Source organism: Calypte anna, chromosome 2 (assembly GCF_003957555.1).
Source record: "Calypte anna isolate BGI_N300 chromosome 2, bCalAnn1_v1.p, whole genome shotgun sequence".
Lineage (NCBI taxonomy): Eukaryota > Metazoa > Chordata > Aves > Apodiformes > Trochilidae > Calypte > Calypte anna.
The window spans coordinates 47,998,066-48,023,209 of record NC_044245.1 but is presented as its reverse complement, the minus strand read 5'-3'; the positions used below and the strand labels follow the sequence as shown (position 1 = coordinate 48,023,209).

Sequence of the window (25,144 nt, the reverse complement as noted above, 5' to 3'; positions counted from 1 at the left end):
TGCAATATTCTGATATTTTACAGCTCTATACCACCACTGAGCATCCGTGTGATGCATTTCTGGAAAGAACTGAGAAATAGATGAGATACCATTGCTGGTATATAGATTTGATGTAACTATCATGTCAGTATGTTGTCCTGAGGATGCATGTATAATATGATGGTAAATGACTGCTTGTATTTATTGCAGACTTCTGTAACAAGGGAAGTAGTGAAACAGTAAACAAAGAAGCCCGAAAGAGAAAGTACCCTTCATACTTTTCAGAATCATGTTTTAGAGTTTAGGAGTTTCTTAAAGAATTCTCCTCTAGATAATAAGATTATGTAAGATTATCATCAGTGGGTGGACAAGGGTTGATTAAGAATACAGGTCTGTCTGACAGAAATAATTCTGCTTTTCATGTTATGAAAACAACACTCACGTCATGGAATGGTTAATAAAAGTACTATAAGTAGTGCTGTAAGCAAGTGCAAGGAAGAAGGGACAAACATTAGGACAGTGAGGCAATTTGTATCATGTGCAGTGTCAAATGAATATATTTAGTTTCCCCGTTGCTACCTGTTGTCAAAATGAAAAACTTAAGGTTAGTATGAACTCTCATCAACGACTCAACATCTCATACACAGTGTAACAGTCATACTTTCATAAGGAAATTCCTCAAACTTCATGGTCTCAGAAAGACAAAAGCATTCACTTAGCCCTTTTTTTTGACTAAGACCTGCTCTTTCCATAATTGTTATATTCAAGGCAACATTTCAGAGCCCTTTGGAATATGTACTTTAAAAAACAAAACAAAACAAAACAACCCATAAAACAAATCACACTAAAAATGACCCAATGTGATTTCTTTTCCTTCTAAAAGCATCCAGTAAAATCAACATTTAAAAAAATGTATGTAGAGGGCAAAAACCTCCACCTTAATAATCACAGCATCTGGATTTTTTAAAATAACATAAAAAAGGGTAGTATAAAATACTGCTGATTCCAAAGAGTTTAATTTTTAAAGGCATTAAAATCTTAAAGATTAGAAAATGTGCAATGTATTAAAAAAAGATGCAACTGAGAGCAAACTACAGAATTTTATGGAGACGAAGCATTTCATGCCTAAAGATATAAAAATACATATTAGTTCCAGCTCACTTTGTCACTGTTCCAATGTTCCTCTTCTGCCATCCTTTCTTTGTATTCCTTTTGCAAATCTTCTAGCTGTGCCTGCAACTCACGAACTTTTGCTGTCATCTCCTCTTCACGAGCCTTCAAAATACAGGGGGAAAAAATCAGTTACACAATTAATCATCTAACCAACCAAAACTTGAACTACAGCAGACAAAAAGCAATCAACAAAGGAGTTGTGCTATACAATGAAAGAATTTGCTTGGAATTCTATATAAAGGTGAGTTACACCACAGGATCACTGAAAAGAGCAAGAAGCAAACACTGGAGCTTAGCAAGACTTTGCAGGCCTTTGACAACTAAGATTACATAGTTAGGATTACAGTTAATTTATTGAATATCAGAAAAAAGAGCTATTCCAATCAGGAACTAACTAAACCAGTGTTTAAGAATAATCCAGTAAGCACACTACTGGAGTGACCTGACTTGCTTATATGACTTTTCTTAAGGGGACATACAGTGATACAGAGCTACCTCCTTCACTCTGGAAGTGACTAGGACTTCAATCTCTTCATCATTCACTCTCACAAAGATATTCTTAAAGCATTTTTAAGCACACTTTGGAGAAACAATGACTTCCCATTCCCTAGGGTTTGGAGGGCACTGTGCAGTGTGGAGGAAACAAACAGTCAGAAGAATGGTAGGGAGGAAATGATCTTTTCCTGTTTCATGACAGTGCGAAGAGCGTATTTATAGGAGAAAAATATGATGGGCTAATTTCTAGCAAGTTAATACACCAACATGGCACTTTGCAAAAAAGGTTTTTTGGAAGCTGTGTCTCTGTTGCGGGATGAGCCTCTCTTGCTCCTGAGGCTCGACGAGCTGCTGGCCTCTCCACTGCCTCACACAACAGTGAGCTGCTCTCTGTGGGTGTGGGTCCCACCTTTATTGGCCCCCTGGTCTTGCTCATGCCCAATAGGGGCCTGTCCTAACCAGGCACAGGTGGACTCACACCCACTCTTTGGCAACTCGAGGCACCTGGTTTATCTTGTTTCTCTACATGTCCCCTCTGGACTTTCTGTGAGATTAACATGGTAGGGAACTTACAAAACAGGACTTCAAAGTACACAACAGCGTCTCCTCTGCTGAACTAAACTGGAATTCTACTTTCATTCATCCTAACCACTCAGGGCAGTGAGCAGCTTGCTATGCTGTGCATAATACTTCATTATACTTCAGATTGAAAGATTTACATTGTCTTTTCTTTTACATCAATCACCTAAAAGCTTACAGTTTCTAGACTACTGTTCACTGAAATAAAAATTGCATGCACATCATTCTTAGTCATAGAAGGTAGCTGAAATCTAAAAAAGAAATTCAACTCAAAATGATGAATGACTCTTCTGTAAAAGGAACCTACCCATAAGCCATTATTTTTGTAAACTTCTGAAGAGATATTCTAATTTCAAATTTGAATTGGAGATCATGTGGGGTTCCAGCATGCTACAGAATCTGTATTTACAGTAAGAACTTATTTTTCTATACCACATCTGGCATAATCTGAAAATCAACTCTATGCTATTTGGATTTAAACTTCAATGATGTCCTAATTTGCCATATCTTAATCACAAGACCTATCTTGTATTTACATGGGAGACATTATGAAAAATGAGATAATATATATCTGCAGTTATGATATTTTGGTTTTAGTTCATAGACAGGCTTAAAATAAGCTATCCAGAACACAAAAATCAGAATTTTCTCTTATTATATACTTTAGTTGAAGATACAAGACTTAGGCCTAAAACTACTGGCTAAGCTAACTTACAAATTCTTTAATTAGGGAGATTTAAATTAAATCCTAGGTGATAAATGTTTTTACAGAAGATAAAAAAACATCCAGTAAAGCACAAGAAGTACCAGGGAATGACTTCACAAATAAATCATATCAAGTTTAACAGACTGAGTAATTCTTGCTCATCTTAAAGGATAGACACTGAAATCAAGTTAGACTAATTTTAGTATCATTACACATGTTTAAAAAGCAACAGAGCTACAAAGTTGTATGAGGAAAATTCACTCTTGCAATGGAATTATCTTTGCTTTATCTTCACACCATTTATGAGAAAGAGAGAGATCTCTCTGCATTAATGTCTTGCTGCAAAATTTTTCTAACCATTAAATAGAAAAGCCAGGTTTTAAAGGGTAATTGGTAACTTGAGGCTACACTGACAAACCAATACATCTGCAAATGCCTATCTCAATGGATATGAAATACACTCAATTAAATAAATATATCAGCTTTTGAGATGCTTGCAGTACTTTTTCAGGAAAAAAGGTAACGAAGTCTCAAGTTGTTTTTTTTTTCCTTCCCTAAAGTAACAGGTATAAAACATTCACACATGCATTAAAAGAAAAAAAGAAACACTCCAAAATTTAAAGTAACAGACTAGAGCTTATTGCAGTTCCAGGCAACTGTCATTGCCATCATCAATGAGATACAGAAATAAGCGTTCATGTCCTCCAATTGCAGAGAAGTCAAATTAGTCTAAACCTTTTGAAGATCATACACTGAGTACAGCACACATGCTGCTGACACACGCACAGACTGAATGCATCGAGAAGCAGAGAGGAATTGTATCGTCATGACTCCAAAACAGACCTACAATCAAGTAAAGCCTGCAATGGCAACACACTGCACATCCAAGTAAGTGAAATCTATATCACCCGTAAATGCAGGATCTCGTCTTACGGCACAAAAAAATACCAACTATTTTATATCATGCCATTTTTCTCAATTAGAAAACAAAAGAAAGGTACTCTAAATTTAAAACCCTATCTCCAATTTAGCATTAAGATCTTTAATAGAGAGAATTCAGCTTTTTCCATCTAGTTGTGCAATGAAAAAAGGAGAAAGTTACTGTGAAAGGTATGTAGTCATATCACTTTTCAGAAAGATACCTCAAGGATTTCTTCATACTTTTCCACAGTCCTTTTTAGATCATCATCTTTTTCAGCAATTTTTTTATGCAACTCTGTTGTCTCTATGTGATGATTTTCTATCAATTCAGTTTCTACCTCTTGTGCTTTACCTATTAAAAAAAAAGTCAGGTGATATAAAAAAAAGGTCAGGTGATATTAAAAGGAAAAACATTTATTTTGTTAAATTATGTCACAACATCATGAAAAAAAAGCTTAAAGACAACTGCAAAAGGAAAACTTGCCAAGAAAATTCCTTCTTCCACACTGTCAGTGTTAATTATATCCCTTGATCCTGATATGTATTAAGTTTGATGTCTGCAGTTTGAAAGTGGAAGCAGTTTTATCTGATGCTGAAACTTTTCTCTAAAATTTGAGATCACAACCAACATTTATCAACTAATTCTATCTCTTACTGCAGAAAGTTAAGTGATTGGAACTTCCATAAATCTTCAGAAATTCCTCAGCTGTACTGTTCCTCAGAACTGTTTCCTCATGAAACTCCCTAGGGGTACTGTTAGAAATTGTGGAGTCAAAAGATACTTCCTGCTCACTTCTCCAACCTCCACCTTAAAACTGTGGTGGCAAAAGATGTACAGAGAAGTAAAGCTGAAATATACTGTACTCTAGTTATAACCACATGCTATACCAATTAGACATCTTATCCAGTTGGTATCAGTTAGTGTTTTCAGTTTATTAAGTCTGCAAGACACAACTAAGAAAATGCAATTCCAACCCCCAGATGGATCTAAGCTTCTCTAAAAGGCATCCTTCAGTGCCATGTATCCAACCACAGTGTTAAAGGTTTGTCCTGTTGAAGTCAAAGTAGCATTACAATGAAAACTTACCAACGTGCTTTCACCTCAAAACCCACTTTCTTCATTTGTATATATGATAAAAGAATAGGTAGTTTGGCTATCATGGGTAACTGCTGCCATGACAGATGCAGACAAGAGCTACATCAAAGCTCCATCCTGCAGGGTAAGGAACAACAGCTCCAATGAGTGTGTTCCTACTTGTGCTACAATCAGCATTTGTTATTTCCTGAGCAAGAGGAGGTCTTTCTCCGAGTTCTCTAGGCAGCTGTAAAACACACGTTGTCTTTATCAGATAGAATCGTGGGTAAAATCCATTCCTCAAAGCATCCGAAGGTTTGGTATTGTGGCTTTTTTCTGATTATAGTTATATTAACACTTCACTTACTGATGGTCTCTTTTACTGCTGTTTCCAATTCTCTTTCTTTTTGAGCCAATTGAGTATTGAACTCTCTCATTAACTGCTTTAAAGTGGAGTTGTGCTTTAACTCAATGTCTTCTTGTTCGAATCTGTACAAAAATGTCAAAGAAATAGTGAGAAAATAAGACATTTCAACAAGAGTGTGAGAACAGTTTACCAAAGTAGGAGAGGTGAGAATTTTTCCAAAACTATTTTTAGAATCAGAGTGGTTTTGAATTATATGAACACTGTGGAATTCAGGGAGGCTTTTTCTTCCACTCCTGATGAATCCACCTGGAAGGTGTAGGTGTTTCATTTAAAAAACAACCCCAAACTGAAACCTTCCAAAAGATAAGGAGGTTTTGCTGAGGAAGATCAAGAAAAGGAAATAAAGAACGTGACATGTAAAAGTAGAACTTTAAAGGAATTCCATTGGGGTGCTGAGCAGTATACCACAAGTTTGTGTATACATTGTGCATGTGAACATTCCTTGCTATCATTTGAACATGAAGTTCTTAGTTCCAAGTTTTAATAAACTTTGTTTCTCATTTAAGGAGAAGTAACGCTCAAAATTACCATTTCTACAACAAATCAAAGGCAGTATTATTTTGCCTAAAGACAAACCACTTTTTCAACTGGCAACTCAAATTGTGGTTTACTGAAGTTTTACTTCCAAGTAAATCTTTTCTTGCTATTTCTTTAAGTCTATTTAGCATGATTACAGAAACATACCAATCATTATTTGTTACAAACTGAGCTTGAAAAAAATTTTTTTGAGGTTTCAGTAAGTTGAGGCTAAAGCAAAGAAACAGTAACAAGACCAGGAACAAAGAATTTACCTTATTTTCTGCTCCATTTCTTCTAAGGACTCTTTCTTTACTATCTCAAGTTCCTGCTGATGTTCTTTCCGCAGAGTACGTAAGTCTTTTTGAAGATTATTTACTTCTTTACGTAGTTTCTGTTTCTCCCTTTCACTCTCTTCCAATTTAGTCTGCAAGTCCTTCTGCTGGTTCTGTGTATCACCTAGTAACTTCTGCAGCTCCAAAACAGATTTAGCCTTTTCCTCAGCATTTTCCCCAAGAGCTTGCAGACCATCATTTCTTTCAACTGATTGTTGCTGTGAACTTTTTAGCTTTTCTTCGTATCTCAAACTCATACCTTCCATCTCAATCTTATGCACTTCATTTTCCTTCACTAGATTATTTTCCAACTCCTTTATCTTCTGTTCTAAAGATTGACTGACTGCTTCCTTTTCCTGCAATTTCTTTTGTAAATCACTGATTATGTTCTCCAGATCAAGATGGTTTTGTTCTCTAACTTTTAGTTCTTCCCTGTTGCTTGCTAAATCACCACTGCAAAGTGAATGCTCATCTGCTAATAATGAGTATTTTTTTGTTTGCTCCTCAAGTTCTTTCCTGAGACTTTCAGTTCTACTCTGCTCCTCCTGATGGCCTTTCTCCACACATTCTAGTTTTTTAAGAAGTTCTTCCTGCTTGTTCTGCAGTTCTAGATGAAAGTCATTACTTTCTCGCTGTTCCTTTTCATACTTCTGCAACAATTCATCTTTTTCAGTTAAACTCTTCTGTAACATGTGCACTTTCTCTTCATATGTCTGTTTGACACTTTCAAGTATGTTATCTTTTTCTTGTTCTACAGCAGCTTTTACACTCTCTACTTTTTGCAGCATTTCTAATTCTGTGGAATCTCTCATTGACTTAATTTTTTCCTCTAAGGACTCAATTTCGGCCTCTCTCTCCTGCACTTTTTGTTCCAAGTCTCTGAACTGATTTTCTCTATCTTGCTTAAGCTGCTCTTCCTTTTCTTCCATCTGAGACAGCAACTGCTTTTTAATAGAACCAATTTTTTGTTCTGCCTTCTTTTTCAGATCAGCCAGCTTAGTGTTGTTCTCTGCATTCAATCTCTCTTCTAATTCTTTCAGTTCATCCTCTTTGCTTTTAAGTATCTTTGATTTCATTTGACCAAATTCTCTCTCCTTTGCTTCTAATTCACCTTTCAGTAAACCTATTTGCTTCTCAAGATTAAGCACTTTTTCTTCAGCCTCCTTAAATCTATTGTCCTTTTCAAAAGCTACTTTCTCTGCCTCCTGGAGTTGCCAAGCTATCTCTTTTTGCTCCGTGTCTTTTTGTTCATTATACTTTTTAAGTTCCTCCATCAAGGAAACATTTTCTGAAGTTTTCTGAGCAATGTGTTCCTCTAGTTCAGCAATTCTTGCTTCTTTGTTATTTAACATTGCAGTTAACTCACTTTCTTGTTTTTCCCTCCTGTTTTGCTTTTGTTCCAATTCACTTTTTAAAGTATCAAGATTCTTGCTTTGTGTAGCCAGCTGCTCCCTCAGTCTATTTAGTTCTTCGTCTTTTTTAATGGCTTCAGTATTGCTTAATTCAAGTTTGCTCTGCAAATCTTTAATGGTATCGTGATTTTGCGTAAACCTGGTTTGTGCTTTCAACTTCCACTCTGACAGCTTGGCTGTACAATGATCTACTTGCTCAAGAGCTGATGCTTTTTCTTGACTCAACATCTCAACTCTGGAGGACAACTCCTGAACCTGATTTAACAACTGCAACTGATCCTCTTGATGTTGCTTACTTAACAGAGAAATGGCTCCTTCCTTCTCTGTTGTCAAGCTTTCAAGTCTAACATTAAGGTCATTAATTGTTTGGTTGAGAGCAGAGATCTCAGATTCTTTTTCCTTCAGTTCCTCCCTCATTGCAGTGACAGCATTGATATTTTCAGATAATTCTTTCTTTAGCTGTGTTATGCAAGTTTCTTTTTCTGATGCTGCTTGCTGCTGATGTCCTCCCTCTTTTTGCAATTGTTCCTTTTCTGTTACAAGTCCTTCAATGTCAGCTTTCATGGACACAATCAAATCTTCCTTCTCTTGCAGCTGCTGCATTGACTTTTGCAAAGAAGTACTTGCAGCAAAATGATGCTCTGTTACTTCTCTAAGTTGGGCTTCTAGTTCAGGAATCTTATGTGTTTTAATTAAAATTGCTTCTTTAACTTTCGCAGCTCGGTGTTCGCAATCTGCGATTTTGCATGTTACTACACTAATTTTTTCATTAAATTTTTCAATTAATTCATTGCTTTTTGTTTTCAATAAAGCCTCCACATTCTTACAGCAAGCATCTAACTGGGCTGCAAGTTCTCCTGACCACTTTTTAAACTCAGTTTCTTTTAGCTGAATTGCTTCTATTTTTTTCTCATAGTTTTCATGATCTTTGTACTGAGAAGACTGTATGGTTTGGAATTTCTCTTCAAGTGTTCTCAGTGTGTCAGTGAGCTCAGTAATTTTGGCTTTGTCCTTTTCTTCAACTGATTTCTGTTTGCTGAGTTCTTCCTGAAGCTCTGACTGCTCCTTCAAGGCCTGATTAAGATCACTTTCCATTTTTTTCAACTGTGTTTTCAGGTGACTTTCCTTATCAGACAAATCACTCACCTTAGCCACCGACTCTTTCAGCTGTTCTTCCAACTCCTTCAGGGACTCCTCTCTTTTCACCTGTTCTGCCTTCAGTCGGGCTATTTCTGTTCTGGAGCCCTCCTTCTCAGCACTAAAGGTGGCAAGTTTCTGTTTCAGGTCTCCAACTTCCTGCTCTTTCTCTTGAAGTTCCATTTCATGTTTTTCTTGGAGCTCTTCAACCTGCTGATTGAGTTTCTTTTCCCAACTCTGGCTAACTTCTTCCAGCTCTCTCCTATGAGCTTCAGCAAGGCTTTCTAGTTGCTCTTTCTGATTAGATTCCAGCTTTGACACAGCATCATTGATTCCAGCTGAGCTGGCATGTGCCATTTCCAGTATTTTAGCATTGAATTCACACTCTTTCTGACTGAACTCCAACTGCTTGTTTTCAAGCTCTTTTTTGTGTTTAACTTCCTGCTCGGCAAACTTCTTTTTGAAAGCTTCCTGCATATATTTTGACTTCTGTTTAATTTTCTCCATTTTGTTCTCCTGACGTTTCAGTTTACTTTCATATTCTCCTTGTAAAGCACTAATTCTTTCCTCTGCAGCTATCAGTTTCTGTTCAAGCTCTTCCACCTGTTTGTTCTGTAATTTTTTCATGTTTTCTATTTCATTTTCTGTTTCAGTTAGATTTTTCTTTGTCTTATCAGCTTCTTTTTGGACATCCTTCAATTGACACTCAAACTGTTCTGTAAGAGAGGTTACTTTTTGTGTATTTTCATCCCTTTGCTCTTGCAAATTCTGCTTCAGCTCATGTACCTGAGAGATGTATGCCTCTAACTCATGCTTGACTTCATTCAGCTGGGATTCAGTTCTTTCTAGCTGATCACTAAGTTGCAATTTTTCACCTTCAAGATCTGACAGCTTTTGCTGCAGCTTTGCTAATTCCTCTTCATAAACCTTTGCCTGTTCATTAGAAGTATTCTGTTGGGACTCCAAAAGCTCCTCTAGCTTTGCAGACGTTTGGACAAGTTTAGCTTCAGATCTTTCTGCAGATTCCTTTAGCTTCTGTTCATGTGCTTTTAGTTCCTCCAGACATCTGTCTTTCTCCTCCAATGATTGCTTGAGTTTGTTGAGTTCCTCTTTGAGTACCTTCTCAACATCTTGAATAGATACTTCACGCTCTCTTAACATTATTTCAGTCTCTTCGTTGTGCCGTTTCCTCTCTTCTTCCAACTTCCCTTCCAATTCTTGCTTTGCTTCACACACTTTACTTTTCAATTCTGATAGCTCTTGTTCTAAATTATGACGTATTTTTAGTGCTTCTGATAGCTCAGAAGACAGTGCTTCTAATTCTGTTTGCTTCACATCAAGTTTTTCTAATGTTTTTTCATTCATCTCTTCTATGTGTGCACGGAAAACTGCTTCTTTCTCTTTAATAATTGTATCTCTCTCTTGTTCTTCTTTCTCCCTCATTTTTTCTATTTCCATTACTTGCTGTTGCTTTAAGATTTCAAGTTTTTCTGTCCAAAGCTTTTCCTGCTGCTGTTTCACATTCTCCAACTCCTTCTTGTGTTTTTCAACTATATCACTGATTTCCTTATTGTGCTGCTTTTTTTCAAACTCCATCAAAGTATTTAACTCCTCTGATTGTTTTCTGTCATCTTGTGAGTACATTGCAAGAGAGCTTTCCAATTCCAGAATCCTCTGTTAGAGAACACAGTTTTAAAAAAAACATAAATAGTCAAAAGGTAACAAGTTGATTAAATTTTTTTAAATCTCAACAAGTTCATATAACTATATGTCACTTTTCCCATTATTTTTAGTTCATATCAACCTTTATAAATGTCTTCAATTCGTATCTACTTTGTTTCTCAGCTTTGCTTCCACTATACTTACTCATTATGTTTCACATAGATATAATAATAACTTGTTAAAAGAATTAATAAAAACAAAATAATTCTCAGTATTTTTTTTATTAAGCTAAAGTACCGATACATAGAATGAAAGACATCAGGACTCTATAGGACTATTACAGAGCTTTGAACATTTCTACTAATTTATCTTAATTTTCACCTCTCGTGGAAATGCTACTGTAAAATTAAAGCGCAAAGCTTCTAAACTAGTATTTGAGTGTGGTAGAATAACATACACACTCAATGAAATCTTATTGAGTAATAAATAATTAGCAGGTAATAAAATCTTATCCCTTACATAAAGCAAAGGACATTTTAAAAATTTAAGCAAATTCTTTAGACAAGTATCCTGGTGTTTGTATGATAACAGTACTCAGCAATTAAGGAGTTTCAAGTTTAACTCTCCTGTGTAACATACATACAAATTATGTAGATGGGTATAAATTTATATCCCATGCCATGACAGAAAAGTGAATGCCTTTCTATATTTTGACGTCTAATCTCACAGAGCGTGCAGTATTCTTTGGCAATACATTAAATTTCTGTCACTACAAGAAGCACAGTGAGATTAGAACAACTCAAACAGTACTTGTAAATTTGTCACAGTTGAACATATACTGAGAGGATTTTTTGTAAACTTTTCCTCCTCTAGAAATCTTACTCACAGTTCTGCAAGTCTCTACTTCTTGATGCATCTGCTGAACCTTCTTGTCACACTCTGCCTGTATTGCTTTCTTCTGCAGCTCCAGTTCTTCTAAGGCTAGGGATTCTTGCTGCTCTTGCTCTTTAAGGGTTTTTAAACACTCATTCTGATTCTTCTCCTGTATCAAAAATTATGATTAAAACAGTAAACTATAAATATAGTCACCACACCTTCAAAAACTGTGTAATAGGATATTTACAGGCCAGTTAATAGGAGTCATACAGTCATCACTTGTATTTTCTCTACACACACACAATTTTTATTTCATCAGTGAAAAAAAAAATTTTCTCAATCACTTCCATTTTCTCTTCTTGGGAACCAGTTGTCTTCTAATTCTCTTTGTACAAAAAACATAATGCAGCCATCCTTTCACAATTTGGTTTGTTTACCATGACTGAGAGCAGTCCCTTAGTCCCTTAGTCAATGTTCTCACTTGATTCTACTGGTAATGTATTTTCAAGCTTGTATTCCTTATAATTGAAAAAATACCCTGAGAAACAGGCAGAAAAATAATGGCAGGAAGGGACTGTTTGAAGTCCCTCAAGTCCTAGTCACCAACAGCCACAGAGGCCCAAAAGAGACTCTACAATTTGTTACATAAAATTACATGATGATCCAAAGTGTGGTAACAGCTCGCAAAAAAACAGTCAAAGAATCTCAGCCTGACCTAGAAGTAAACTCTTCTCTAAGATCAAACATTATGAACAATTAACCCTGTTTATGTAACAGTGACAACCAGGCATAATGATACCAAAACTTTTCAAAGTAACAGCTTCATTCACTGTACTTACTCCAGTTGCTGTGGCTAATTGCCAGTGATCCAGAGAAAGAAATTTAAAAAAATCAAGTCTAACAGGAGTTAGACTGTAGTTTTCAAAAACAGAAGTCTTTCTCATAAGATGGAACTGTTAGTGAGCTCCCTGACAGCAATTAATTATCATTATTCAATCTTCATCATTGCAACTGCTTTCCTTTCTCTCGTGTTATTGAAGTCCCTGAGCTCTTTGACTTTCAGGGGACACTAAATATTCTTGAGTGCAGAAGGACTCCTACTGCAGAATACGGAGAGATTAAGATTTCTAGTCCCACCTCACACTTAGGGAAATGTCTTTCTACATACTTGAGGAATACTTACAAGAGCTGCCTTCATCTTCTCCTGGAATGCCTTTTCTTGGGCCTGTAATCTCTCACTTAGCTCCTGATCTTTGGTAGCCATTTCTTTTTTATGGAATTTTTCTAGCTCAGAAACACGTTCCTCTGAAGACTTCTATGAATCAGAGTCAAAAAAAACTAATTTCAAAATATTAAATAACAAAAAATTCCCAAAACTTTGTATTACATCTTAGTAAGAAAAACAGTACAATAGATAGCGGAAACCACCTCTTTGTTCCCTCTGAGTAATTAACAATCACTTGGAGTCCTTAAGATTAAGTCCCAACAGTTCCTATTTTCAAACTTGCAGTTTGCACTATCAGGTGAAGCAAATTCTAGCAGATATTAAATGGCAAACTGATTGGCAACAAATTCTCAAATACCTACATATATTGGGCTAGTAATTACAAGCACTTAATAGTTAAACCCAAAATCCTGATACAGACGTGCGAGCTGACTGCTACTAACAGCTTCTTCTCAACTCCCTTTAAATTCTCAACTGTACTTTCAGTAAATATTTTTTTATAAATACTGTAAAAAAGAAAGAACACTACTGTTCATTTTCACATGCCTCTAACATACTGATATTAAAATATTAGAGAAAAAAAAAATCTGTATGAGGAGTTTTCTAGTTTTTCCTTCAGCAAATCAGTAGTACCAGAAATTATTGTTTAAATAATTTATCAAGTAGCAAAAAATACACATATATAAAAAGTTCTGATATATTAATATATTTTACAGCTATAGTTTAATCACAATCGAATTATTAGATTAAAGGCCAGGAACAAAGAGTTTCAACTCTTACCTTCATAATCTCAACCACCTCTTGTTTCACTCTGGTTAACTCCCGTTGAAGGTTTACTCTCTCTTCCTCACTTGCCTTTTCTACTGCTTTAATTTTTTCATCCATTTCTGCCTGCAATTTTTTCCGGGCTTCCTCTGTTTTTTGGGCAATACTCAGAGCCTTCTCAAGCTCTTCAAAAGCTGCAAATAATTAAAAAAAAGGATATCATAGTCAAGAAACATTTATGTCTTTTGATAGAAGAACAGAGTTCTTCGTAACTGTAGGTTACAGAAGTAACAGAAGAGAACTGAGGAATCCATCAAGAATTCACATGGGTTCATAAACGAGAAAGAAAAGAGAACTGAAATACCTGTGAATGTCTTCAAATACATTCTCTAGCTTTTCCTATTTCTATTCTATTTCTTTCCCTAAAATCATGTAGAATATATAAACCATATAAATAAACTATGACTCCTCTCTTCTGGGTGTGGTGAATAGTTTGAAGAAGAGGAAAAAACCTGCATGAAGAACTGGCAATCCTCAAGTTGTTCTTCCACTAAAACAAGCAGATGGAACCATAAACCAGGAATGATTGTTATGCAACTCAGTTTTTAAAGAACCATGAGAGTTCTTCCTGAAGAGAGCACAGAAGCATTAATACAGGCACTTTATTTACTTAGGAGTTGTTAATTTCAAACCCTATAACTTAGATAATCTTCCTAAACTGTGGGTTTGCAGAACTCCATACAGATGACTTTGTTAATGTCATTATTTCACTATTTAGTTTTAATGTAAGCTACCAATGCGATTCAGAGATACTAGAAAAATGCTTTTGTTATGAAACACTGTCCTGTGCTTCCAAACTTCACAAATAAAACATTAAGAAAAATTATTACGATTTGCTCTCAGAAAACTTGAATATCTGTAATATGTCTCAAAAGAACACTGAAGTGACGGTGTTGAAATTTATCTATATTGCATAAAATACGTAAGAGAGATGCATTTTAATTTACAAACTGGAAGAACTCCACAGCTTCTCCCCATGCTAAAGAGAAATATTCTAACATATTTTATTCACTTCATAGATGATGGCATAGGTGACAGCAGACTCAGAGAAGCACTTGGAAGTACTGGTGGATGAAAAGCTGGATGTGAGCTGGCAATGTATACTCACAACCCAGAAAGCCAACATATCCTGGGTTGCATCGAAAGAAGCATGGCTAACAAGTCAAAAGAGGTGATTCTCCCCCTACATTCTGCTTTCATGAGGCTCCACCTGGAGTACTGTGTCCAGTTCTGGAGCCCACACTACAGGAAAAACATGAACATTTTGGGGCATGTCCAAAGGAGGGCCTGCAAAAACAATTAGAGGGCTGGAGCACCCTTCCTATGAGGAAAGGCTGAGAGAATTGGGGTTGTTAGCTCAGAGAAAGCTCCAGGGAAACCTTACTGCTGCCTTTCAATGCTTAAAGAGGGTTTATAAGTAAGATTGGGACAAACATTTTAGCAGGGTCTGTTGCAATATGACAGGGCTAATGGTTTAATATCAATCAGGCGTGAGCTTGAGAAGCGAGTAATAAATTCTATTCCACGTTTTCTGATAGCATTAAAACCTGAAGCTTTTAACCACAATTTATACTTGTACGGCACTGAAGCGAGTATGTTTCCAAGTAAGATAATTTCATGAAAACATATGCACCCAAACTCTTAACTTTTCCAGGATTTTGTTCTGTTTTCTGAGGAAGTCTCTCTGACTGCTTACAGCAACAATCATGTTTTAGGGCTAAGCAGAGTTTTTATTGACCCTGGCAATAGTAAAGCACATTAAAAGTACCTTCTTTTTCCCTCCTAGTTGCACTTAAGTAATAGATACTAAAACTTACCACAAAAAAATACAAGCATTGGAGATTATTTCAAACAGCAAAACAGTCTAAAACATAGTGCAAGCTTACACAAGGTTTATTAGCTCCTTACTTTCCAAGCACAGTTCTTCATAGTCCCCATCAAAGTATTTGCAACCCTGGGCACATCTTGCTTATGAACACAGCATGTGCAAGTGTGTTCAAAGGATGGCACCAACTGCCTTGATGCTCCATCCCAGCCCTAAGCACACACAGCCAGCAAAATTGGCAAAGTCCTTCAGTGTTAGAGCATCATAAATAGTTTAAGAAAAAAAAACACCAAAAACAAACAAACAAAAAACCCCCAAACTCCAACACCTCTACAGACCTTTATGAAGCATAGCTTGAAAATAAAGCCTGCAAGTAAAAAATTATTTTCCCATACACATTTTGATTCTTTTTTGGAGCAACGTGTACTTTACTTTCACCTGAGAAACCTGTTACCTCTGCAAAAGGAAAAAGAATGCATATGCCATAGCCCATAAATTTGCCAAAGAGAAGATCCAGGTTCACACTGGGATTGCCTAGGGATAGGTAACAGCTGAGCAACATGCAGTACAACAGCTGCATCACTGTACTCACAAGCAGGCTGCTAATACAAAAGCTAGACATGGATAAAATGCCAAGGGGGTATGTAAGCACAAAGAAGCAACACTTCACAGAAACACACTTAGCTCTCTAAAAGTTAAATTATATGCATCTCAGGCACTTTCAGCACTTAAGCAAAATAGAACACTTTTATTCTACGTAGTTAATTCTACTGTAGTATGACACAACTGAGTTTCAAGCCAGCAGACAGCTAACCTATCACCAAGTAGATAGAACACGGTTCAAATTACTATTTTTAATCTGTGAAGGATTTAAATTCTACTGTGGATAAAAGCCTGGATTGAAAGCATGTGTTTTTACCCAAAAACGTCTTTTCTGATTGCAAAGGGTAAGGGCATGACCTGTGCTCTTCCCTAACCAGCAGAGCTGCTGAGGAAAGACCTTCTAACCAAGGTACTGGTTAAGTGAAGTCTCACAAAAGCACAGCAGCAAATCAGAAACAGCAGCAATCACACCAACAGTCTCTGATGAACCTTGCAAAATCCCATTCATATGACCAAACCAGACAAACCAGAAACCTTCCCGTGCAGTATATAAATTACACAAAAGGAACCTGAGCAGAGTCTAGGAAGGGCAAGGTTGCAAAACTGATTTTTATAAAACATGTGCTACAGCACTGACTGCTTTACACACACTACTCCAAAGTGCCAGTCTTGGCTCCCTTCACCTTGTATCACCTACCAAGTGTAACAACACCAGCCCATACCGCAGACTCCTTGCTTGCTTTCCACTGCTGTAGAAGTTTTATCTTGACCTACATTGCCATCTACTGCTGGAAACTGAAGAAAGCACTGAACAAGACGGTGAATGAGGGATTCACGTTTTCTAACTGAAGGCTGAGAGGAAGCATCTTGTCAGAAGTTTGAGAAATGAAAGGTTGAACTAATCTCCTACAGTTGAGTTGTGCATCTAGGCAGGATTTTAAATGCACAGTCTAAGCTCTTTCTTTCTCTGTAGAAGGTGCAAGAGCATACATTAATTAGGCTTGCAAAAGAAATGACACCTACAAAGAATGGCAAAGCTAAATAAATTTGCGCTCTATGAGACATTTTTCTTGTCAGTAAATCAATAATCTGCATTCTGAGAACTCAGAAAGGACTCATGCCAAGTAGCCTCAGTAAAAACAAACCACAGGTCACCAGTAAGTGTGCAAATACTATAAATAGCTTTGTTGAAGTAAAATGTAAATAATCTGTGTACACTGCAAAGCAATAAAAAAAAGTAACAACAAAACAGGTGCAGTTACTTACAAGTAAAAGTGCCTGAGAAGCACAGAATTTACTTTTTAGAGCCCAGTTCAAGCACCCAATGTGTGATGTAAGAAAAAAGAGCCCTTACCCCAGTCCTGTTCATACAAGGCTTGGGAAAGGCACCATGATTCACTTATTGGCATGTGTGGATGCACAAAAACAAGATGCTATGTGAGATTTCAACATAATGTATCTCTAAGTACAAAAAAAATGAACTTCAACTGGGGAGACTAAGTTACAGCTTACACAGCACACACAAAATAAGCATACACGTATTTTCACTATTTCAGTACACAAAAACACATTATACAAATCAAACACTGGAGCACTTCAGTGAAGTCACTGGGTTACAAAAAAAAAAAGAAGCCAAACATGTAACTCTAGGCAACTTAAAAACATGAGTAGAAAAATCTACCACTTTTTAGCCTATAATATAGCACTATGAAAGTAAATTCCAAGCTTATTAAGCTGATACTTATGTTGCCATAATATAAACAGAATTAACATTTCTATAAATAAATTATTCCATTAAATAATTCACTGAATCATGATACAGAAGTCTAGAATTTTAAATCTCACATTAATTATCAAAAAAACACAACTTTCAACATGTTGACTTCAAATACATGAACCTACCAACTTCTTTAAACAGCTACAGCTCAAAGGTTCTGACCTAGAAGTAATTTCAGACTCTCCCAGTATTTATAGTTGTTTCCTCAAATGCCTGAACAATTTAGTTAATACTGTACTGTACTGCACTTCCCCTGTACATTACAACGTTGTTTGAAATGTATAAAGCCAAGGAAGTAACAGGAAAACCTAATAAAGGTCACTTTACAATTTTGCCAGTCTTGTAAGTAATATTAACCAATTTTCCAGTGGTTCCAATATTTACATATGCCAAAATTTATATATTAACAGACTACAAAAATAAATACACTTAAAGGTAAAGTGGATACGTATGCACCACAGAAGTTACCATAAGTTCTTTAAAATTTTATTTAAAAGAGAGCATCTTTAACACACCCCCTAGAACAGTGCACTATACTCATCACATTATTCGTAAGTGAAATTACTTCTCACTACAACAGCTGATTTTTCTAGGCACCCACAGCATCGTATCTGACCCATTTTCAGCTTCTTTCTACTGTAACCTGAGGCACGTGGACATTAGTTCATAAGATGCTTCTACTGCTTAAAATATGCTGTTAAAAACAACTACGGCAATAACTTTGTGTCTACAGAAGTATTAAAATATTCTTTGCTTTTTTTGTTTTTTAAATCATAACGAAAAGCTTTCTAGTCTCCAAGAACTAATGAAAATCTAACTTCAGTAGGACTGACTTACTTCTGAAATAAGAATTTCCAGAGCTAAAAAGACATCAAACCTGCAAGGGCAGGAGAGGAGGACACCTAATAAAATTTTTGTTACTTTCACAAGATGGATGTTAAAGCTGCTTTTGTGTATTACAGCAGAACAATCTACCCAAATTAATCTTTAACATTAAAAATTCTGATGTAAACAGACATAGATTTGGCCAAAAGAATGAACTTCTTCAGATGCCCATGAGAGCAAACTAAGTTCTTCTAAAAGAATTTTGATAGAAAAGTGCAAAACAATTTCACTGTTTTCACCTTTAAATTAGTTTAAAGCTGAAGGAGAACTGCACACACACACACAATTAATGTTACCTAATTTTCATCAAAAGCAAACTACAATGTGTAATAGTTACATAACCACTAGTTTCCAAGCCTGAAGCTAAAGGAATCATCACTGCTGTTACATTAAAAATAAATTGTAGTGGAAGCATTTCTAATTAAAGAAAGAAAAAGCTTATTATGAATGTAACACATACTCATGTTTCTACTTCTTTCCAAGCTCTTACACACTGCTATATCTTCCATTTAAAATATTCATTGCAATATAATGATAGTTTATACCTTCCCTTCTGAAGTTACACCAGCACCCAACTCTTCTAACCTTGTCTCCTACAAGTGGGAAAGTAGAGCTGCTCTTCAGCAGTTTCCTTCCTAAGTCCAATGGAATTGGTAAGACTAGTAAAAAACACCCCTTAACTCTTCTGACCAGAAGCACCATTAGTAATGTTGCTAACAGGGGTGGTAAGTAGAACGTTAGGAAAAAGGGGATCTGTTAATATCCATTCCAAACAACTGCAAACAAACCACACTGAAGCTCTCATGTTTACATGTGAAATGTAATAATCTCCAGAATTTCTTACCAGCTCTTTCACATTTCTCTTTCTGTTCTTTTAATTCCTCGCCTTTTGTAGTTACTTGCTTGATCCGAGCACGCAGCTGGGCTATCTCCTCCTCCTTCATTTCCAGTGTTTCATGCATTTGGCGCTTTGTCTCTGCAATGACCATGCCCTGTGGAAAAGGCCCTTGTGATAAAAAGCTAGCAAGTAAATAAAACATACAGCTAGAACAATTTCAAGCCAGGATACAATCCTTGACAAGGAATAAACTTCAGTCTGTTGCTACAAGACCAGAGATGATGGTATTTTTCAATGTAGAAAATGCTAACAAAAAGGTAGCCAGATTATGGATTATTTTGAAGAGCAGTTAACATTTATCCAGTGGTGAAAAGAACTCCTCCAGGAACTAAGGACCATCAGAAAACTTCCTCTTTCTGACACAGTATTCTATTTTGAAATATGTATTATTTAAAAAAACCAAAACTGAGAACAGTGTGCACACTCCTCCTCTGAGAACATGCACACATAATGAGTGTGTTAATCATTTCCTCCAAGTACCAAGACTACAACAATAACAAAAAAAAAACCAACAGCCAAAAACCAAAACCTGTAAGGAACAAAAACCAAGGAACTCTTCATAGTGGTAAGAAACTACAGTTACTTTTACTTCATTGGTCATTTTTTAAAATTAATTTACTTTGTATGTTATCTACATCATTGATTTGTTGGTTGATTTGTTTTTTTTAAGATGGCATTGAGGAGGGTATTCAGCATAACTGCTGCATCCTAAATAACATAATTTTGCAGTATTAAGTATAATATAACAGACAAATACCCTAATACATCTATGTAATAAAATTCTCAGGTAGCTTAAATTATGTTTGTTAAACAAAAACACAACTAAAACCTGCTTCTAATAACGAGTACTCAGATATTTTGAATTTAAAGCGTCTTCTTCCAAAACTACACAGAGTTTAAAGAAAATCTTTTGCTTACCTTGTCTTGTTCTAGTTGTTCAATCAAATCCTTTGCATCACGCAGCTGTGTAATCAGTTTAGTCTTCTCAGCCATATGAAGGTCCTAAAAAAAAGATCCCTAGTCACAAGTTGAAAGCTTTTTCTGAGAAATAGCTTAGGCCCATCTCTTAACCTGCACTATGCCTTGGATGAAGAGCACAGAACAGAAACCAGTGAAATTAAAGCAGAAAGTTTTAAATTACTTTAAAGTCTCCCAGTGCTAGGCTGCCTCTTAATAAATCAGATATCTGAAGGCTTTGTTACAGCCTCCACAATTCTCTCATAGATGTCAGAGCTGTTACACTAAAATGGACAAGAAATATGCTTAAGGAACCCTCTCTATTACCTGCTTACAAGAGAAACTTAGCAATGTAAATCCTTGTTTTAAAAAAGGTCCTTAAAATAGTTTAGTCTCTCAGAGCTCTTCCAAACTAGGCTAAGCTAGTGCTCAGAGACCAAGACAGAGAATCAAATCTGATCTCCAGAACTGAAGTTGAGTACAGCTATCTTTGTCACATTTTCATGTTTCTGTTACTATCATCCACCTTACTTTTGGTCCACACTCAGAAAACTGAGCAAAATATTAATTCAGCTTTGGGATTGCACTTATATTATCCCCACTATATTGTGCTCTCCAGTGTCTTGCCTTCCTGCATTTTCTGTTCATTCGCATAATTGATGCCTTTTCTATTACATCTTAAAAGTTTATCTCTGCTTCAGTTTTCTCACTTTAGCTCCTGTCTTCTGTGCTAGGACAGATTTTTCCTCACCCCAGCTTCCTACAGCAACTTTACTTCCGATACCATTTTGATGGTAACTCACACAGTAAGTTTTCAAAAACTTCTTTACAGCTTTTTGAGTAATTACTCAATATGTTCACTCCATGTGGGGTTCACACCCACCTATAACTTAAAAAAAGTTCAGGGACACATTGTTTGATGTTGTAAATGACCGAAGTAATTTCTGACATTTTCAAAATACTGTTGTTCTTACTGTGTTATTTATAGCTACCCATGAAGTCAAGAGCATTTTCCATACCTTCATTTTCTCCAGTTCCTGAAGCCTCTCTTCTAGCTGTTCTTGAAGTGCCTCTTTCTCGTTGGTTAACTGGGCGCAGCGCTCCTTGTGCACCCGAATCATCTCCTTACAACGCTGCAGCAAGTTCTCCTGGCGCTTCACCCTCTGATTAAGAGTTTCCAGGGTTTTAACAGAATCTTCATTAGCCTCTAACAAGAAAACATTCCAACATTATCAGCGTCAACTATCAAACATTCCAACACTGTTTCCAAAGCGCAGATCTGTATTAATTGTTCGTTTTGCAAGTGACTCACGGGTCTCTAAGAAAAGTTGTGCTCAGCCTGCAAAATTTCCTTGTGACTACAGCTGCCAGAAACATGCTACACATACACAGAACAGTAAACATACTCTTCACCTCCAAGTAATTTACAAAACCCCTGTTACTATACAAGCTTCAAAAACAAACTATTATTCAAATAAGGTTTTCTGTGCAATTGAAAAGTCATTGTGATTTATAAAGCTGACTGCTGCTACTAACATAATATTCATAAGAAGGAAGAAACATAAAGCAAAGCAAATCACATCTCTCATGTGTCAAGCACACCGATTCCTGCTTTCCCAGGGCTGGATGTGACATTAATTCTAAAATATCCAGGCTGGCAATACTACATTGAGCAGGATAAAGGCCATGTTTACCATCTTTCTAAGCTGTACTCCTCTCTGGATAACTACCACATTGCGTAATATTTAACTTTGTGTTCTGCTCTAATACTCTGGAGGCTGTAAGAGTACCTGGCATGAAAACAGGATCAGACAAATTAAGTCATTCAGTTCATGACTGTAAGACTAGTCCAGAAGCAGACTCAAGTACAGGAAATATCCTGAACCCTGATTCACAGGGGCTAGATACAAAAGCCATGATACCTGATAAGAAATTTTCTGATCTAACCCTTCCCTATTAGCTAATGTACATGTTACATGCATGTTCACCTCTGTCTGAATCCTGTATTTCATGAAGAACACCAATGAATAAAGCATTCATTATTTATCAGCATTATGTTTTCTCTTGTTCAGTAATAAAGAATACGCAACACTTGGAGTGTTTTAACTCAACCTCCTGATATAAAGAACTGTTAAATCATTCAAAAGCACAAATATCAAAATTGATATTTACTTTTTCCTAAGAAAGAAGAATAAAATAAAAATAGAAGATGTAATATTTTCTTTTGAAAATTCAGTATCTTAGTTATCCTGTCCTTTAGTTTTCAAAGCACTGGTCTCCTTATGTATCTTATATCCTATCTTATATATCTCCTTATACATCTTACTGTGACATTCAGCCCTGAGTCTTGTCTCTTCATCATAAGTAACAGCAGCCTTACTCCCCAAAATTCAATATAGCTTGAATAGCTTGAAAAAGCTGCAATACCTACCACTGATTCCAGGTTCCACAGTATTTTCTGTGCTGATTTCTTTTGTTGGACTTGGAACTTGTGATTCAGATTGGATATTGGGATCAGGCAATTCAGTGCCTATCTGACCATGCTGTAACCTTTGTTTCAGCAACGATACCTAAACAAAGTATTATTTTTGTTAAAAAACCCCAAGGATTCTAAGTAGAACATGTCTTCATCTCCAAAAATAGACATCTGATAAAATTTGTATCAGCAAGTACAAAAAGATAAAATCTGGCTGAATTTTTAGCATTTTCTAAAAATCAGAATTGTTTCCAATTAATAGCAGAGAAAAAAAGACTATTTAAGCAAAACACAAATTTTGCCAAAGTAATTTTAGCTCATACATCTGCTAGTGTTATGTTCTTGGTAAGAAAGACATTATAAAGGTATTTAAGCACAGATCAATCAATCATATGTAACATGACTGAGATTTTGCAAATGTATCCTTTACCACAAAGATGCATTTAATTTCTAGATAACCATAAATTCTCAAGCCATTTTAAAGCAGTGCAGTAATTTTAATATAACAAGGAAATGCATTGGAGGATATATATATATATGTATTTTTTAGAACAAGTAGGAAAAGCAGTTTTAAAGAACATCTATTGGGTAAGATGACTTACCTGAGTTTGTAAGACACTAATAAGTTGATCCTTTTCTTCTAAGGAAGCATCAAATTCCTCTTGGAGATGCTTCTTAGCCTGCTGATCCATCTGAAGCTCCTGAGAATCATAAATACATGTATCTCAAATGAAAATTGAAACATGAATGTAAAGGGATTAGAAAATAAAATTTAAAATACCTCTTCACATCTGTGATCACAGAACACAATGATGACATGGCTGTTCTTTTCCTATACTACATTCCACACAACATAATAACAACGTTGCAATGTAACATCAACATTACAACAGCAAGAGATCTAGATTTGATGCCAAATTATCAAAGATTCTTCTTCCTAAATATAACTTTGTGTAGGGATCACTTCGGGCTTGCTCCTGAAAGCTGTTTTCCATGCACACATTTCTCCTGGAAGTTGACGACTGCACTTCAGTAAGTTGGATTCTTCATTTAGCCACCAGATTAAGTCAACATGAACAGCAGAAATGTGAATTTTTATGCTAGCATCCTAACGTGACAAATGACATTTTGAAGAACAGAAAGTTGCTTCTTGTAATTCCTCAAATGTGTCTCAAATGAAAAGGTCAGAAAATCCCAAAGAACTTAACTATGTGGCTTCACTTATTACTTACTGGCATTCATTTGTCTGAACACCTTTAGAAACTCGTAGATGTTGCCTGAATGTATTAGTAGAACCAAGATAATCTTACAAATTATTCATAAAATCATAGAATGCCAGGTTGAAAGGAGCCTCAAGGAATATCTAGTCTTACTGTCCAATGTAAAAATATGCCTCAGGGAGGTTTCTTTTATTTATTTCCTATGCCTTTTAAGCTTAAAATATTTTAATTTTTTAAATAAATATTGTTCTAATAGAAAATAAATGCATTTAAAATAAAATTAATTCCCATGTAACTCCTCATTGAGAGAATCAGAACCATACATATTTCATCCACATGTTGTGAGTAACTTCCCAAACTTGTTTTAACTTTTTCTTATTCATATATTTAGGTCGCTGATACGTATCTTCCCAATGGTTTAACCCAGGAAACTAATGCTTCTTTGACCATTATTCTACAGAGACCACTTGAGGTCCTGGAGCAGGTCCAAAGGAGGGCAACCAGGCTGGTGAAGGGACTCGAGCACAGACCCTATGAGGAGAGGCTGAGGGAGCTGGGGCTGTTCAGCCTGGAGAAGAGGAGACTCAGGGGAGACCTCATCACTCTCTACAACTACCTGAAAGGGTGTAGCCAGGGGGGGGTTGGTCTCTTTTCCCAGGCAACTCTCAGCAAGACAAGAGGGCATGGTCTTAAGTTGTGCCAGGGGAAGTTTAGGTTTGATATTAGGAAGAATTTCTTTACGGAGAGGGTGATCAAGCATTGGAATGGGCTGCCCAGGGAAGTAGTGGATTCTCCGTCCCTGGAGATATTTAAAAAGAGACTGGATGTGGCACTCAGTGCCATGGTCTGGTAACTGCAGCAGTAGTTCAAGAGTTGGACTTGATCTCTGAGGTCCCTTCCAACCCAGCCAATTCTATGATTCTATGAAAAGCAAGCACCACCTATAAATATCAGTTCTGTTAGCCAAAGAGGATGAACTAAATCGAAAGGATGAAAAACAAAGAAACAAAACAAAGGGCAGCACAACAGTTCCTGGATTGCTTTCTCCCAACTCCAGATCTTGCTTTTATGCCTATTTCTTCCCTTCAGCACTGAATCCCAGCTGCCACAGCTGAGCCTGACAGCACCTTTGAGAACCTCAGCTGTGAGAGCTGAGTCTG

General features: G+C 36.3%; 1 protein-coding gene across 3 annotated transcripts in view; it reads right to left on the bottom strand.

Moving 5' to 3' along the window:
• Positions 1-25,144, bottom strand: part of GOLGA4 (golgin A4) — a 67,852-nt gene that overhangs the window by 16,172 nt on the left and 26,536 nt on the right. For all 3 annotated transcript variants that reach the window (XM_030446462.1, XM_030446463.1, XM_030446464.1), the window contains 12 exons: positions 23,367-23,465; positions 22,720-22,858; positions 21,308-21,495; positions 20,250-20,333; positions 19,278-19,425; positions 13,299-13,477; positions 12,477-12,608; positions 11,304-11,459; positions 6,147-10,429; positions 5,296-5,417; positions 4,075-4,205; positions 1,141-1,254 (listed from right to left, as the gene is read on the bottom strand). In XM_030446462.1, the coding sequence (XP_030302322.1) occupies positions 1,141-1,254; positions 4,075-4,205; positions 5,296-5,417; positions 6,147-10,429; positions 11,304-11,459; positions 12,477-12,608; positions 13,299-13,477; positions 19,278-19,425; positions 20,250-20,333; positions 21,308-21,495; positions 22,720-22,858; positions 23,367-23,465 (5,775 nt within the window). The remainder of the gene's footprint in view (positions 1-1,140; positions 1,255-4,074; positions 4,206-5,295; positions 5,418-6,146; positions 10,430-11,303; positions 11,460-12,476; positions 12,609-13,298; positions 13,478-19,277; positions 19,426-20,249; positions 20,334-21,307; positions 21,496-22,719; positions 22,859-23,366; positions 23,466-25,144) is intronic.